General features: G+C 38.1%; 2 protein-coding genes and 1 pseudogene across 3 annotated transcripts in view; 1 reads left to right on the top strand and 2 right to left on the bottom strand.

Annotated features, from left to right (window-relative positions):
- Nucleotides 1–4,097: 4,097 nt before the first annotated feature.
- LOC144657151 (membrane progestin receptor gamma-B-like) lies at nt 4,098–5,387 on the bottom strand (annotated as a pseudogene).
- Nucleotides 5,388–7,767: 2,380 nt separating this feature from the next.
- Nucleotides 7,768–9,766, bottom strand: LOC144657148 (membrane progestin receptor gamma-B-like). The gene has a single exon (XM_078517456.1). The coding sequence runs from the start codon at nt 9,711–9,713 to the stop codon at nt 8,592–8,594; it is 1,122 nt and encodes a 373-aa protein (XP_078373582.1). The 5' UTR covers nt 9,714–9,766; the 3' UTR covers nt 7,768–8,591.
- Nucleotides 9,767–11,631: 1,865 nt separating this feature from the next.
- Nucleotides 11,632–15,296, top strand: part of LOC144657120 (anoctamin-7-like) — a 53,023-nt gene continuing 49,358 nt past the window's right edge. The window contains exons 1-2 of one of the 2 annotated variants that reach the window (XM_078517421.1): nt 11,632–11,845; nt 14,344–14,479. In XM_078517421.1, coding sequence (XP_078373547.1) covers nt 11,834–11,845; nt 14,344–14,479 — 148 coding nt within the window. In that variant the 5' untranslated portion in view covers nt 11,632–11,833. The remainder of the gene's footprint in view (nt 11,846–14,343; nt 14,480–15,296) is intronic. The other variant, XM_078517420.1, reaches the window with a different exon arrangement.

Here is a 15,296-nt window from a genome sequence, read left to right as displayed (position 1 = left end):
GCAGCGGGAGTTAAATAAGGGCTACCAGAACAACACCAGCTAGTGGTCAAAACCGGACTCTGCAACCCGCACCTCCGATTTCATCCGGCCTCAGCCGCTCCCTCTGATTCCTTGACCCGCGGTTGAAAACCATCCAATGAAGTCCCTGCCAGTTTATAATGATCTCAAAATTAATTTCTAGTAAGTCACTTTTTTTCCTCTGTGCACTTTCAACTAGTTCTTTATTTGTTATATTTATTTAAATATTTTAATCCATTACAGCCTTTTCAAAATTTAATGTAAACAGATACCAGTAATGATTTATTGGAATGCTAATTATTTTGTCTATTTATTTTTTAAATTTATTTATAAAATAAATGATCTTACTTAATTATTTTACATTTAGCCCTCTTTTAGTACTTACAAACATTTCTATTTAAATGATGGACCAGAAGCACGAGCCGTAACATTTGTAAAACCAAAAATATATGAAAACAGATATTCTGATTTGAGTAACAAAATTGAAAATTATTTGCAGAAAACAAGTGAAAAAAAAGAGAAGTTGTACACCTTGTCAACTGTTTCTGCGTTGTAACTTAAATAATGTTTTTAATCAATCTATAGAGTAGTGCCTTTTACCTCTTAATTTGAAATTTAATTTTGTTTTTAGTTGTTTTTATAGTAAAACAGGAAAAAGTAAAAGTTTTGTTGAAGTTTTTTTTGTTTAACGTGAACTCGGAACATAGGATTGCTGCCATGTTTGCATTATGGTAGTTGGTCCCAGGCTCCTTTGCTTGACAGTATTGAATATCTTCTAAGGTGAAATCGAATGCCAATCCAAGTAGAATTAAATCGTGAACGCTCTTGTTAGCATTATTAGCTTGAAAGAAATCCCTAGTTTTGTATAATTATTGACAAATAAAAATGTTCATCTGATTGTAAAGGTATCCAAGGTTCCTTGTTATTTCTTATTGCATTGTTTTCTTTCCATTTGTGGTACAAGAAAAATAGAATCAACAGGCAGGCATCACGTTACTTCAAAATAATGCACTTTGCACTGAGCTTTGTAATGTACAACATGATGTACTGTGTTAGCATTTTTCCAATTGGGGGAGGGGAATGGGGGCTGACTAGTGACTTGAAGTGGTGGGCTTTAGAGACTCTTCTCTTAGCAGGTCTTTATTTTTTGGAAATATTTGGGGGCAGGGCTAACACCCCCCCCCCCCCCCCCCAACCCCCGTCTCTAACTCTTTGCAAATTGACATATCAGTTACATACCTTTCAATTTTATTCTCTGAGAAGAGATTTTTACAAAGGAAATGCCATATGCATGCATGACTGACCTTGACCTTCATCACTGACGTTGACCAACCATTGTTGTTGTCGTCAGAGACATTTAACTAGTGCGGCCTAGGCAAAGGAGAAGTAAATGCTTCCCTTGTCATTCCAGGGCTAGCCTGTTCCAGGCTTTCAGTACGTAGTCGTTTTTCCCTTGCACACCCGCTTTTTCCGCTCCCCCTCAACTACCGAGAGCCTGGAAGAGACTACACCTGGGCTCCATCAGCTATCCCCATAGCTATTAGTCAGGTGGCGGCAGAGTGGACTATTGTAGAACAGTAGAACCGCTTAGAGACATCCTGTGGTCGGAGTTTTTTTACTTGTAGGGGGACTCCCCTGTATGAGCTATATAGGTATATAGTTAGGTCCCCAGAGGGTATGGTTTTTGATCCGAAAATGGGTATGGTGTTTAAGGGAACCTTTCATCGGGTGGAAAAAACAAAAAGAATCATTTGATACGGTTTAAAAACGATTTACTAACCTTTGGTACGTTACTTACGCTACCAACATACAAATCAGAATGCGTGTATGGATTTTAGAATACGGGTATGGAAAAAAATTCTAAATTAATTCTAAAAATCTAAAAATTCTAAAATTATATGGGTAAACTACTAAATTAATAAAAATGCTCGCGCAGTCCAGACTGGAAGGACGTAAGAGAGCCGGACTCAACAATCGCCGCAGGGAGTGCATTCCACTCTCTTATTGTCCTCGGAAAATACGAGTAAAAATACGCATTTTTCGTCGCTCTATATTGCGTATATTTGAAATTATGGCTGCCGCGAGTTCTGGATTCATTGTGTCTACTAAGATAGGAGTCAACATTTATATCTACAATATAAATTCATAGTTGCTAAGTAACACCACCTGCCGGGGGTTTTAGAAGTTTCCTGTGAGGGAGTTATAGGCTGGCTCTCGGACCGGTGCTGGAGCGGGTAAAATAAACGCGTGTACGAATTAAGAAACGAGTTACTTTTTCCTTTCACGTCCGGATGCCACGTTTATTTTTCTTATAGAGTAGGCATCCGTCAATTCTGCAGGATTATGAAATTGTGAGGTTGTTTCTCCTCAGCTTGCTGCATCAGTTCAGTTTCGAACTGCGTAAGCCCCTATTGCACTCCATGCGTCCAGGTATCCCTGTCTGCTGCGACTACCTCTCAGGAGTTGGTGTTGATGTCAAGAGCCTTTAGGTCGCATTTACAAGTGCCTTGGAAACGCAGCTGGGGTCTTCCTGTTGGCCTTTTTCCAGCTGCCAGCTCTCCATATAAGAGGTCCTTGGGGATGCGGCCATGCCCCAGCCAACGCATTGCGTCTCTGTTTCAGAAAAGTAAACATGGAAAGGATACCTGCTCTCACGAGCACTGTGCTGTTGTGTGCATGGTCTCTCCATGAGATGCCCAGGATGCACCTCAGGCAACGCATATAAAATGCGTTGAGTCTTTTTTTTTCCTGGCGGGAGCGCGAGGGTCCACGATTCGCTGCCATAGAGAGGCGTTTTTGCCATACATGCCACATAAACCTGAGCTTTGGTGTGCTCTGTCGGCTTACGATTTTCCCAGACTCGTTTTGTCGGTCTGGGCAGTGTTGAGGGAGCGACATTGCGTCTTTTGAGCTCGGCCTCCAGGGACAGCTTGTTGGAGATTGTATGAACTCAATATGAATTTTTACCCAAGCTTAAAAAACATAAGGGAACGTAAGAATGCATGACTCCTGCTCTAGTGGAAGAATTAGATTTCCACTTTCTGATCTGATAGGCCTGTTCATAACCCTATCACGTGACTCAGTTGTCAATCACGATAATTGGCGTGCAAAATGGATGCCAGAATTTTAAAGAGCGTGATAAAATTGGTAAGTTCGCCAATTTTGGTAAAAAGTTGCTGGTTGGCAAATTTGCTATGCTCAGCGTACAAATCCTTCAAATTTACCAAATTCCAAACTGCCAAAAACTCTCACAGTTAAACGTTGATTTTCTCAAACTTTGCAACCTTACTAACATCAACATGCTCTTTTTGCCTCCTGTCACGTGACAAAGTCAGGGGAGAAGGCGACTACTCTATCTCTACCGCTCACGATAGAGACCAGTCTCCCGTGGGTCAAGCATGCAAAGGTGGGTCAAGTGAAACAATTGTGCAAGGGACCAATTGTTCGTGTAAGGTCGGGGAGCATCTCTTTTGCGGAAACTAGAACACGGTAGCGGCTGGAGTAGATGGAAAATTCTAATACTTGTTTTCACAGAAGTAAGGAAAGAAAAACCACAAACTAAGAGAACAAAATTGAACAAGTCTGTTTTATTCCTCCATTGCGTGCACACACCACCCTCGCTTATTAATCCGTGCAAGACATTAACACGCTCTAACAGAGAGCGAGAAAAGAATATTGAGAGCTTTTGTTCTTTTTGTCGATTTTTGGGTTTATTTTCTATGCAAAATGAGTACGAGCAATTTACATTTGTGTTTCCACAAAACAGTCTTGTTAAAATAAGCCGAACTTTAGTACAATATAATAGTGACTCCTAAAAATACTCGGCTTATATATATAACGACTATATCTTTCAAAATAAAATGTTTGTTCAATAGCAGTTATAAAAACAAATAATATAACATCTAAAATACAATGTCAATATAAAAATTGCTTCTACAATTAATGGAAAGCGTATACCAGCTTGTATATTTGCCATGTCTGCAGCGATTAAGAAGGTAAATGTTGGCTGACCTCAATGCGCGATATACTCTGAGTTCAGTAACCTTTATTAATACCTCGGACTTTCGAGCTTGTAAGGAAGGGTGGAGGGAAGTTCTGAGTCAATAGCCTACCCTTAGTGGAGTTAAGGAGCGTGGATTTTATTTTGAAAAGCATGTATCCACCAAAAATAGCTGATTTTTTTCTCCTCCAAATCAATATCTCAGGTAGTTCAGTTGCCTTTTCCTCGTGCTTTCCTCTTGCCTTCATTGTCAATTGACTTGATGGACTTTGTGAACCAAAACACAACAGCAATATTACCAGCTAGTACAAGCAATGTCAGACAAAGACTGTTTGTAAACGTGGGAATTGGTGACAAATCTTCCAGAGCTTTTCTTCTTCCTAACATGTCCAAATTACAAGCCAGTGAGTTCATCCATTTTAGCAATAGCACAAAGAATGTGCAAAAAGTGATGACTTTGACCAAAGAAGTCGAAAACACCTGGGAAGAAGTCTTTCGGGTAACTTGCTGCCATTAGCGAAAGCAGCCACAGCATAGAACATAAACTGACGCTTGAAATAAAAGATAGATACGACATTGCAATCTACTTCTGACGTACACTGATACAATCGGGGCCAACATGGCAGAGTGTTTATAAAGAAGGATGCTGCAAAAGTTCCAGTGCGGAGTAAAAACTTGAAATTCACCCAACGGTGTCTTGAAGCACAACAGGTGTACGTGGATAAAATAGAAACGAAGACACACACAACCACAAAAAGAGAATAAGAGCGGAATGATTAGCCAATCTGTGTTCAGGGGTCTTGAATAGAAGTATAACCGCCTGTCCAGCAGAAAAGGCGTACACGCTGATGCCGGCGTAATCAAAGAAGAAGCAAACATGGCGAGTCTTGCTCGACATGGCGTTGAACAGATGCGCTCCAGCGCTCATGAGAAACATACTGCACGATCCCAAAACGAAGGATAGCAACGGATATACAAATGCATCGTCAAATGGATTGTGCTGCGTGAAGACAACGATCGAGCGAGAAAAGATCACTGCAAAGGCAATTACATGCGACCAGACATTGATGGTTTCGTTGGATCGTTTGAAGAGGCTGTGCAAACATTTCCTTGCAGATATTTGAGGGCGACGATAGCCGGATAAAATGTAAGGTTCACGAAACTCAAATGGAACTTTGTAATCAGGAAGACTGAAATTATCCTCGGTGCGATTGAAATTGAGATTAGAATTTAGCTCACTGCAGCTTCCCATTTTTAGAAGATAGTGAGGTGTTCTAATATATTCATCATCATCTTAACAACACGGCAAGCAATAGTGCATTACTTGACCAATATTGCTGTTTTGTCAGCTCAGCCGCCCAGTCCATACCGGTAAGGGGCGAACCATTTTACTTTTGAGGGGGGTGTTGGGTGATTTTGGAAAAAAATATCCTGCAAGCGAATGCATGCAAGAAAAAAATTCCTGCACAGGACAGTGGTCCCAAAAAAAATTCATGCGGGAACAGTGGCCTGGAAACAAATTTCTGGCAAGATGTTCTCTGGGTTGACACTTCGACCTTTTGATATCAGCACTGCTTAAAGTTTTGAGTATCTAGAAGGATTCATAGCATAGCAAAAAATAGATGACAGGCCTAGACATTTGTACAAAGTAAGCCATTCGGTAATATTGTATCTGGTCGTCTAATTCATTTTGACGCTCCAAAGGTGTTTAGAAATGGTACTATGCTATGTCAGTTCTATATGTGTAGAGGTGATATATCGGCACGGTTTCCTGTTTGTACATTTTGACACCTCTGTATTAGTTTTTGATATTGCGGTTAGACAGAAAATGAATAAGGACAGAAAATGAATATTGAAGGTTCAATGCTTGGAATAATGAATTTTACAGTAAAGGAATATTAAATAGTGGTTATTCACGGTGCTCAAACATTATCTTCTCAGTCTCTAGGCCACAGAGGGTGGGACACGCAAAATCTTTACCTTCAAGTATTGTATGATGGGCATCTAAAATGGCGCAAAAATTCTACCAGAATGCCTAAAATAACAGTTCTGGGCTTCAAAAAGAGAAAACCTTCCCGGGGGAGCATGCCCCCAGAACCCCCTACTTTGTTATGTATCAAAAAGCATCAAGTCCATTACACTGTCGATCAATTCCACCCCCATCTCATACAAAATGAACGGCCATTTATTTAGGCAAATAAATAAAGGATTAATGCATAAGTCGTGAAAAATGTGAAGGAATAATTCCTCTTCCACCCCTGAGGGCCCGGCTGTTTATGTTGTTGCAAGGTGTGTTGCTTTTCATCACGAATGATAAATTTATTAATTTCAGTCAAGTTTAGGGGGTTTAGCCAGAGACTGCGTAGCTTTACTTCGAGAAAGCTATTGCTTTGTTTTAGAGAGACGTTACTGTACAGTCGGTAAGGTATCGTTATGTATCTTGCATCAATTTGAACGAGCGTTTAGTCTTTTGAGTTCCTTGTTTGTTGTGTGACAGTACCACGAGATAATGAAGATTTAAAGCATGTCTACTACACGCAAGTCGGTTGAATTTTATGCGAGTTATGTGTATGCCACTGTATTTCTGAATGTTTTTGGTCTATTGATTTTTTATAGGCAAAATGTACATGGCACCTTTACAATTTAATTTGCAATGTATTGATGTCTTCCTTTTCAACCCTGTTTAACGAAAAAGAATTTCATGCAGAAGGAAGGAGCCAGAAAAAAAATATCATGCAAGCACAGACCCCAAGAAAAAAATTTCATTGTCAATGAAGGGGTTAAAAAAAATTTCCTGCCCACAGCAAATCACCCAACCCTCCCCACAAAAGTAAAATGGTTGGCCCCTAAAAAAAACTATTATGTACATCATTACCAATTACCGAAGTATAGGTAATAAAATGGAAATTATTTTCATTGTTGGTGAGTCACACACGATGTTTATCCACTACCCAGTGTTGTGGAACTACAAACGAGAGAGTGAGCTTGTGATTCTTCGCAGTAAGTGAATAAAAATCGCACAAGCACGTAATCAAAATGATTTGAAAATGTAACTTTGACGTCATTGTAATGCCATCCATAAGGGTAAGCCGTTGGTAAACCGTCACATGCAGTCGTGATTCGCTGGTAAAACAGTGAAAATTTGAGATTTTCATCAAAATGCCTAATAAGTGAGCAAAGAATAGAGAACTATTACAGTAATAACAAAAAACTTAAAATGAAAAGTTTTTTCCCAAACTTCAAAAACATAAGGGATGTGAAAATGCATCGCTCTTGACAGCACTAGTGCGTGAAGAAATAGATTTCCACTTTCTGATTTGATAGGCTTGTTCATAACCCTATCACGTGACCTCAGTTGTCAATCACAATAATTGGCATGCAAAATGGATGTCAGAAATTTAAAGAGGGTAATGAAATTGGTAAGATTGCCAGAAAATCTCACATTTAAACATCAAATGTCTCAGAATTTACAACCTTGCTTACTTCATCATAGACGTCACCACTCGTGATAGAGCTCAGACTCCCATGAGCCGAGTACGCAAAGGGACTAGGCTGTAGTGCGGCCATTCCGATTAATGTTTAAAAAGATCAGTTGCAATGGTTGTGCAAAGAACCTATTGTTCGGGAAAGGCCGAGAAGCATTTCTCTGTCACGGAAACTGGAATACGGTAATGGACTAGAGTAGCTGGAAAATCAATACCTGTTTTCGAATATAAATTAAGAAAGAACAAAAAACACAACTACAGAACAACATTGAACATTTTTTTTTATTCCTACATTGCGTGCCCACACCACCCTCGCTAATTAATCCGTACAAGACATTAACACGCTCTAACAGAGAGCGAGAAAAGAATATTAAGAGCTTTTGTTCTCTTTGGGTTGATTTCTATGCAAAATGAGCACGGGCAATTTGAATTTATGATTCTACAAAGAAATCGTGTTAAAATAAGCCGCACCTTAGTACAATAATTATAGTGACTCAAAAAAAGGAATCAGCCTTATTACCTAACTTTCCACTTAACAACGACACATTTTTTCACAAGTAATTTTTTTTAAGGGCAGCTATGAAACAAATAATATTTTACCCGTGCAATGTCAGAATGGCAACACACTTACATTAATTATACACGAATCGGACTATACACTTAAAATCACAATTTTACAACATGCGGACATCAGTAGATCAAGATTTTATATGTTACTGGAATAATGACTATATATTTAAAGCCACCCAAAAAGAATCCACACAGCACTGTTGCTGAGGTTTTCTCGGAGGGATTATCAAACGTTTATGGATTATTTTTAGAGAAAGTGACTTCAAAATGGTGTTTTGGCTGAGGCAAAGGAGGAAAAGGAGAAAAAGGCTAAGGGCGGTTTTTTTTTTTCATGTCTGCGGGACGTTGGCTGACCTCAACGGGCGATTATTAGAGTTTAGTTACCTTGAGCAAAAGGGGGGTGACGTTAAATGCTGAACCCCTACCCCAATTAGGGTTAAGGCGTGTTTTTCTTTTCTTTTAGAAAGTATGGATCCACTAAATATCCGATTTCGCTTCAAATCAATATCTCAGGTAGTTCAATTTTCTTTACCTCGTGCTTTCCTCTTGTCTTCATTGTCAGTTGACTTGATGGACTTTGTGAACCAAAACACAACAGCAATATTACCAGCTAGTACAAGCAATGTCAGACAAAGGCTGTTTGAAAACGTTGGAATTGGTGACAAATCTTCCAGAGCTTTCCTCCTTCCTAACATGTCCAAATTAATAGCTGTAAGCTCATTCATTGTACCAATAGCGCAAAGAATGTGCATAAAGTGATGACTTTGACCAAAGAAGTCGAACACACCAGGAATAAGTCTTTCGGGTAGCCTGCTGCCATTAGTGAACGCACCTATTGCAAATAACAAAAACTGACGCTTGAAATAAGGGATAGACACAACATTGCAATCTACTTCTGACGTGCACTGATACATTCTAACCCAATATGGCAGAGTGTTTATAAAGAACGATGATGCAAAAGTTCCAGTGCGGAGTAAAAACTTGAAATCGATCCAACGGTGTCTTGATGCACAGCAGGCGTATGTAGATAAAATAGAAACGAAGACACACACAACCACAAAAAGCGAATAGGAGCGGAAGATTAGCCAATCTGTGTTCAGAGGTCTTGAGTAAAAATAAAACGCCTGTCCAACAGAAAAGGCGTACACGCTAATAGCGGCGTAATCGAAGAAGAAGCAAACATGGCGAGTTTTGCTCGACATGGCGTTGAACAGATGCGCTCCAGCGCTCATAAGAAACATACTGCACGACCCCAAAACGAAGGATAACAACGGATAAAAAAATACATCGTCGAATGGATTGTGCTGCTTGAAGACAACGATCGAGCGACAAACGAAGACAGAAAGAGCAGCAAGAGACGACCAGACATTGATGGTTTCGTTGGATCGTTTGAAGAGGCTGTGTAAACATTCCCTTGCAGATATTTGAGGGCGACGATAGCCGGATAAAATGTAAGGTTCACGAAACTCAAATGGAACTTTGTAATCAGGAAGACTGAAATTATTCTCGGTGCGATTGAATTTGAGATCAGACGTTATTTCACCGTCGTAGCTTCCCATTTTGGAAGATAAATGTGCTCTGCCGGATAATTCGACCAATATTGGCCTTTTTCTGCGGTCAATGTCAGTCGCCCGGTGCATGCTAGTGATAAATGCGCTATTACGTAAATCATTACGAATTACTGAATTTTGATAATACTGTAGTGAAAATTTGAATACTTTATGGTTGGTAAGTCACGCACGATCTTTATTCACAATGTAGTCTTGTGAACCCACAACGACAATGGAGTAAGCTTGTGATTCTTCGCACACACGAAATTATGACCTTTTTCAAATTATTTTTTAGTACAGAGATTTTTTGGATCTATTGTAAGGGACGAACTAGTATTTATTTGGAGGGGGTATGAACAATTTTCCTTCGCATGCATTTTTTTTTAGTTTATGCATCTATGCAAACATTTCTTTTCGAAATTCAAACTGTTTTGATATACATGTCGTGTTTGCAAACAATTTATTTTGTCTTTCTAGGCCCTGCAAACATTTTTTTCAGTAAAGATTCCGAAATATGGCGAGAAATGGTTTTATATTCTACCTAATCGTCCATGCCACGAGACACATTCAAGCGAATATAAACGAGCTGACGCGACGCTAAAGTGTACCAAAAGTAATAGATTTACCGTAACCAAATTCACTGTTGCTTTCTTTTACGCGGACAAGATTTACCATTAGTCAAAATGTGCCAGGCGTTCAATATGACTTTTTTTTTTGTTTGTGTTTAGAAAATAAGATTTTCAGGTTAGATTTCCCACCGACTTTTAATGCTCTCATTTTCTTTCATCTGGGGTGTATCTGTCGTATAAGGGTAAATTATTGACACGACCATGCCGAGAAGTAGAACCCGAGAAACGCGCGGGGTCCCTTTTTTGGCGCGAAACGTTCCCTCTTCGTTTTAATATATTTTACTTTACTGAGTTTACAATTCCTATATTTTTCCAATACCATTTGTAACTGGGAATGCAAATAAAGTGTTGCTGTTATCTGTAATTTTTCCACATTTTTCTACAATGTGTAGCCGTCTTAGTGTCTATGAAATAAAACGGAGGATATCAGGTCAGCAAAATGATACCGCAAGTTTATAACAGGGTACCACATCTATACGGAGCTTCTGATCGGCTGATGTTGAATTTAGGTACTAAATTTCGCGATGACCAAATTAAGAGAATGTACTAGCGCAAGAAAAAAATTGACTGACCAAGTTGCAGGTTAAAGAACGGGTAAAACGAACACGCAAACGAAAACATTAACGAATTCTTTTTCGCACCTGTCGTTTGCCTGTTTTTTTGCACCTATTCGTCCGAGATCTTGAAGCAGATTATGTCTCAGCACTGTTTATTTCTTCACAGCACAAAATAATTATTTTCTTGCAGCGTTAATCTTTTCAGAAAAGACGTCCTGACTAACACCAAATTCTCCTGAGTTGTATTTTAAGAAAATGTATGATATAACGTTAAGAGAATTTTAACGTTGATCTGTAAGCTTGTAAGATTATAATAAAAGTATTCAGTTCATATACGAAATTGGAACGACCATTTGCAAATGGACAACGAAGAAGGAATTTCGGGATAAGAAAGATAATCATTGGGTAAAAAATATTGACAAAGTTTCGAAATATATGAGATATTAGAGGATGCAGCCATGTATTGCTCGTCACAGCGGGAAGACTAGATTTCCCATTTTCTAATTGTTCAAAAAAGAATTAGACATTAATGATATACTGTTGTTTGAAAGGTAACATGAGGCACGAGTATGTGGAAATTTTAAATTCATTTCCGCGAGAGCAAGCAAAAAAATGCACAAACCTGGAGAATAAGCCCGTTATAAAATATACCTCACTTCACTTTAGCTTGGCGCGCAAACTGCCTTCATTTAATTATGTGAATAATTTTGCGATTGATAATGAATTGACACGCTCTGATTGAGAGCGAGAAAAGAATTTAAGTAACCTTTTGTTTGTAAGTATCCCTTTGGGTGGATTTCTATGCAAAATGAGCACGGGTAATTTGCATTTGAAAATCACTGCCGTATTATAATAAGCAGAACTTTCATTAACTTGTCCGACTGCGGGAACTACTCGCAAATTGAACTTAAAACATGGCTAAGTTGCAGAATTTAAGATGACAAAGGAAAGCTTCGAAGTAACTTTTTAATTCTAGCGGCTTATTTGATTCAGTGAAGGAATTTCGAACACTTCGCGCAGAGTTATGGCTGACGAGGTAAGTCAGACACGAATCAATTCACACCAACGTACTCAAAGAACAACAAATAACACAGCTGTCCTTGAACGTGTGTTAACTTTTCAAGTTTCAACTTAAAACGTAAGAAGTATATATGAATTTCAAACGTGCCTTGTGTATACAGAATCGAAAATGGCGCGTTATTTAACCGTTTATCCAGCTTAACTAGATAGTTGAATTTTAATGAGCAACTGATTTATCATGAAGGTATGTAAACGAACGGTTCTAGATTTAACTTTTTCCGCATTCGAAGAGTCAGTTGTGCACTTAATTTGGTCGACTCTAATGCAATAATTTCGTGTTTCCTAACTTCAGCAACGACAAATGAACAAATTCTCTTCTTGTTGGGAATATTAAATGTGCAATTCATATATTACAAAGGGACATGGAATAACTAACCACTTCAATTCAAACCGCAGTTGTATATATTCTGAATATTCTGTAAACAAAAGTTTCCTTAAGTTTTTATCTCCTTAGTTAAGTTCGCGAGAGATTAATTCTGGAAAGCGCAGATTATTCAACGGGAATCATTAGCTTTGGCTGACATGAACAACAAACTTGGCTGTCCTTATTATTGAGTGATGATTGTATTTAACATAGTTACTCAAGTTTACACACTTAATATAATATCGCAACGAAACTCTTAGGAAACTTTTCATAACTCAATGGAAACTAAGCATAGCAAAGCTTTTGAGCGTTTAACTTATATATTACACTAAACATTTGCCATATTCGTGTGTTTTGTAGTGACGGAGTCCGATTTTGTTGAGGAGTTTCGACCGATTAAGGCGTGCTTGCGTGTAAGATCTGCCGGGCGGATGTCGCATGCAAACACAAAGATTATATCCTTCTGCTCCCCTCCTAAAAGTTTATTTTACTTTCTCTAACTTTCCTATAAAAAAAAATTTTATTTTGGTAATTCCGAGAATAATTGAACATAGTTCAAATCGTTTCTGACGAAGTCAAAGGTCCGTTTTAAAAGACTGAATATTCATGTATAGCTCTTTTATCTCAGTGGTACTTCAAATAACGTAACAGCTTAAATTACTCACAAGCGTTTTTCTTTCTACATGAATCACGCAAAGAGTTGTCAAAATCATAAAAGTGTACGAAAGTACAGTGTGAAAGATCAATTCGGACTTTTGCGCGAAACTCTCCGGCTGAAAATTTTGGCGTTTTCTTGATTGTTTAATGCCCAGGGGGATTTCTTCATTTAGAACAAATTTGCATTATAAAAACCTACCGACAAACTACTGCGCATTTGTTCGATCAAAATTTGCTACACGTAAATGAATTTGCCTTCTTTCCTTGGTTCGTAACGACGTAAAGTCGCATACAGGTTAACTAACAAGACTTCACTTGCGATTAAAAGAAATCAAGACTTACTAAATGTCGATCTTCGTGGTCTTCTAAAAGGGCGGATTTCATGAATAAACATATCGCTTTTTGTCCTCAGAACTGGGGAAATTGTTTATTATAATTTTGGATAGAAGTAATATTCGCTTAAAAGGCTCACTGCCAGCCTTTGCGAGTTAACCTTATGTGGCTAATATGGGAACCTTCAAAACTCAGTTGTTTGCATTGTACAGAATAAACTGTTTACTCATACACAATGTACATACCTTTTTTTAGCCAGTTTTATGTGTTTGTTGATCCATACATAACTGACCCCGTATAATTTTCTAGGCGCTTTTCCGCAGTAGTAAAACAAAACGTTTATTTAGAAAGTCATATACCAAGTTCACAAAGTTTGAATGGTGAACTTATCTTTTGATTCTTGACTTTTTCTAAGTGCAAGCTAAGAAAGTCACATCCAAGGAAAGCTTTTGCTCAAAAGTGTCGCTACTGGGCGAGAGTCAATTTTTGCTATTCAGCTTAGTTTCAGGGTTGCTTAATTATTTTTTTTTTTTACCATAAACGTCATTATTTTATTTATTCCGCTTGAAGTACAAGAGGAATGTCTTCAAACCGTTTTAAATAATTCAAGATTTCGCCGCAATTATAATTTGGCTGGGAAACACTTGGCCCTCATAGTAATCCATCAGATTATGTTGATTTCTTTTGCGTTTAAACTAACATGGATTTGGCTTTTGTTGGATTAAAATACACTTAAATTTTCAGAGCAATCAGTTGAATAGCGTTAAGTCATCGATTAAGAACATTCAGTGCTGAGTTGTGGGATGTGATTAATTTAGTTTTTGTTCTATTGAAATTTACCCAAAAACGTTGTTTGATTAAGTTATCGTTGGTTTTCATCTGACAAACTATGCGTGATCACGCGGGATTTCATTTCATTTCATGCGTGCGTATGTTGTCACATCTGGCCATTTTATCCACGCATAAGGCTCAAGAATAGTTTATTTATTTCCCTCAAGTATAAGAAGGTCATAAGCGAAAATTGCGACAAAATGTTTGACATTTCGTCGTTGTAAAAAAGTTAGTTTCCCTTTTAACATTTTTGTGTGCTATTGTTTCAGGAGTCGATTCCTTTGACTGAGGAGCCAAGCTCTGGCGAGCCAGCCGAGCCTTCCGAGCCTGTCGAACCAGAGACGGCACAGGTTCCGACAGAAGAACCCATGGAAACGCTAAGCGTGTCACTTACAAAAAAGAAAGGTGAGATTGTAACAACTATTAAGACACTTAACTGTTTGCTTTATGGGTATATTGCTTTAAATATTTGTTCAGCGCCTAAATTTCTATAGAATTTTATTATATTTTATCTCTCTTTGTTATCGAACCCACAGTCAATAAACCATTTTGTTTCTAGTTTAATTGTTTGTTCTTTAAAGCAATCGGTCATCTTCGGAGATGTTCGTGAAATCATCGGTGCATCATACCTTTACTTATTCTAACGTTGTTGTGGTTACGTAAACGTAATCGGGATTAATTACGTGCAATACCGTTCTGCACGCAAGCAATGCATTCGTTCGCTAAACCCTTTTTTAATTGTTTTCTTGTCAAGACTAAAAAGTTATTCTGGAGATAAAGTGAGAAGATTGTGTTAGAAGATAAACTAGTGCAAAGATTCAGTGTGACAAAATTTTCCGAGTAAAATGACCGGGTTTAGAAGGTGCTGTCAGTCATTTTTAGTCATTTTAAGTTAAATAATAAAATTGGTTAAATTTTAAAATGGTTGCAAACCCATGCAATTATAGCACGACCAAAACGTGGTAGAAAATACAATTAAGATGGGGCTGCTAAAACGGCGTTGTTGTTGAGAGATTCGCGACTTTTTCGAGCTCTCAGGGACTTAGTTACAAGATTGCCTTAAAATCAATGTAAAAATATTAAATGGTTTCCTAATCTTAAAAAACGCCTAAGAGGACATAACCAACCATTTCTATTCCTTAACAGGAAATCTAGTTTTACTGCAAAATTAAAAGCTCCATTCTATTACTATCTTACACAAAGTACTAGTTATTTGGGAAGT

Source organism: Oculina patagonica, chromosome 6, assembly GCF_052425735.1.
Source record: "Oculina patagonica isolate OP01 chromosome 6, crgOcupat, whole genome shotgun sequence".
Classification (NCBI taxonomy): Eukaryota; Metazoa; Cnidaria; class Anthozoa; order Scleractinia; family Oculinidae; genus Oculina; species Oculina patagonica.
The sequence above is the reverse complement of the archived record's forward strand: the minus strand, read 5'-3'. Positions and strand labels throughout refer to the sequence as shown.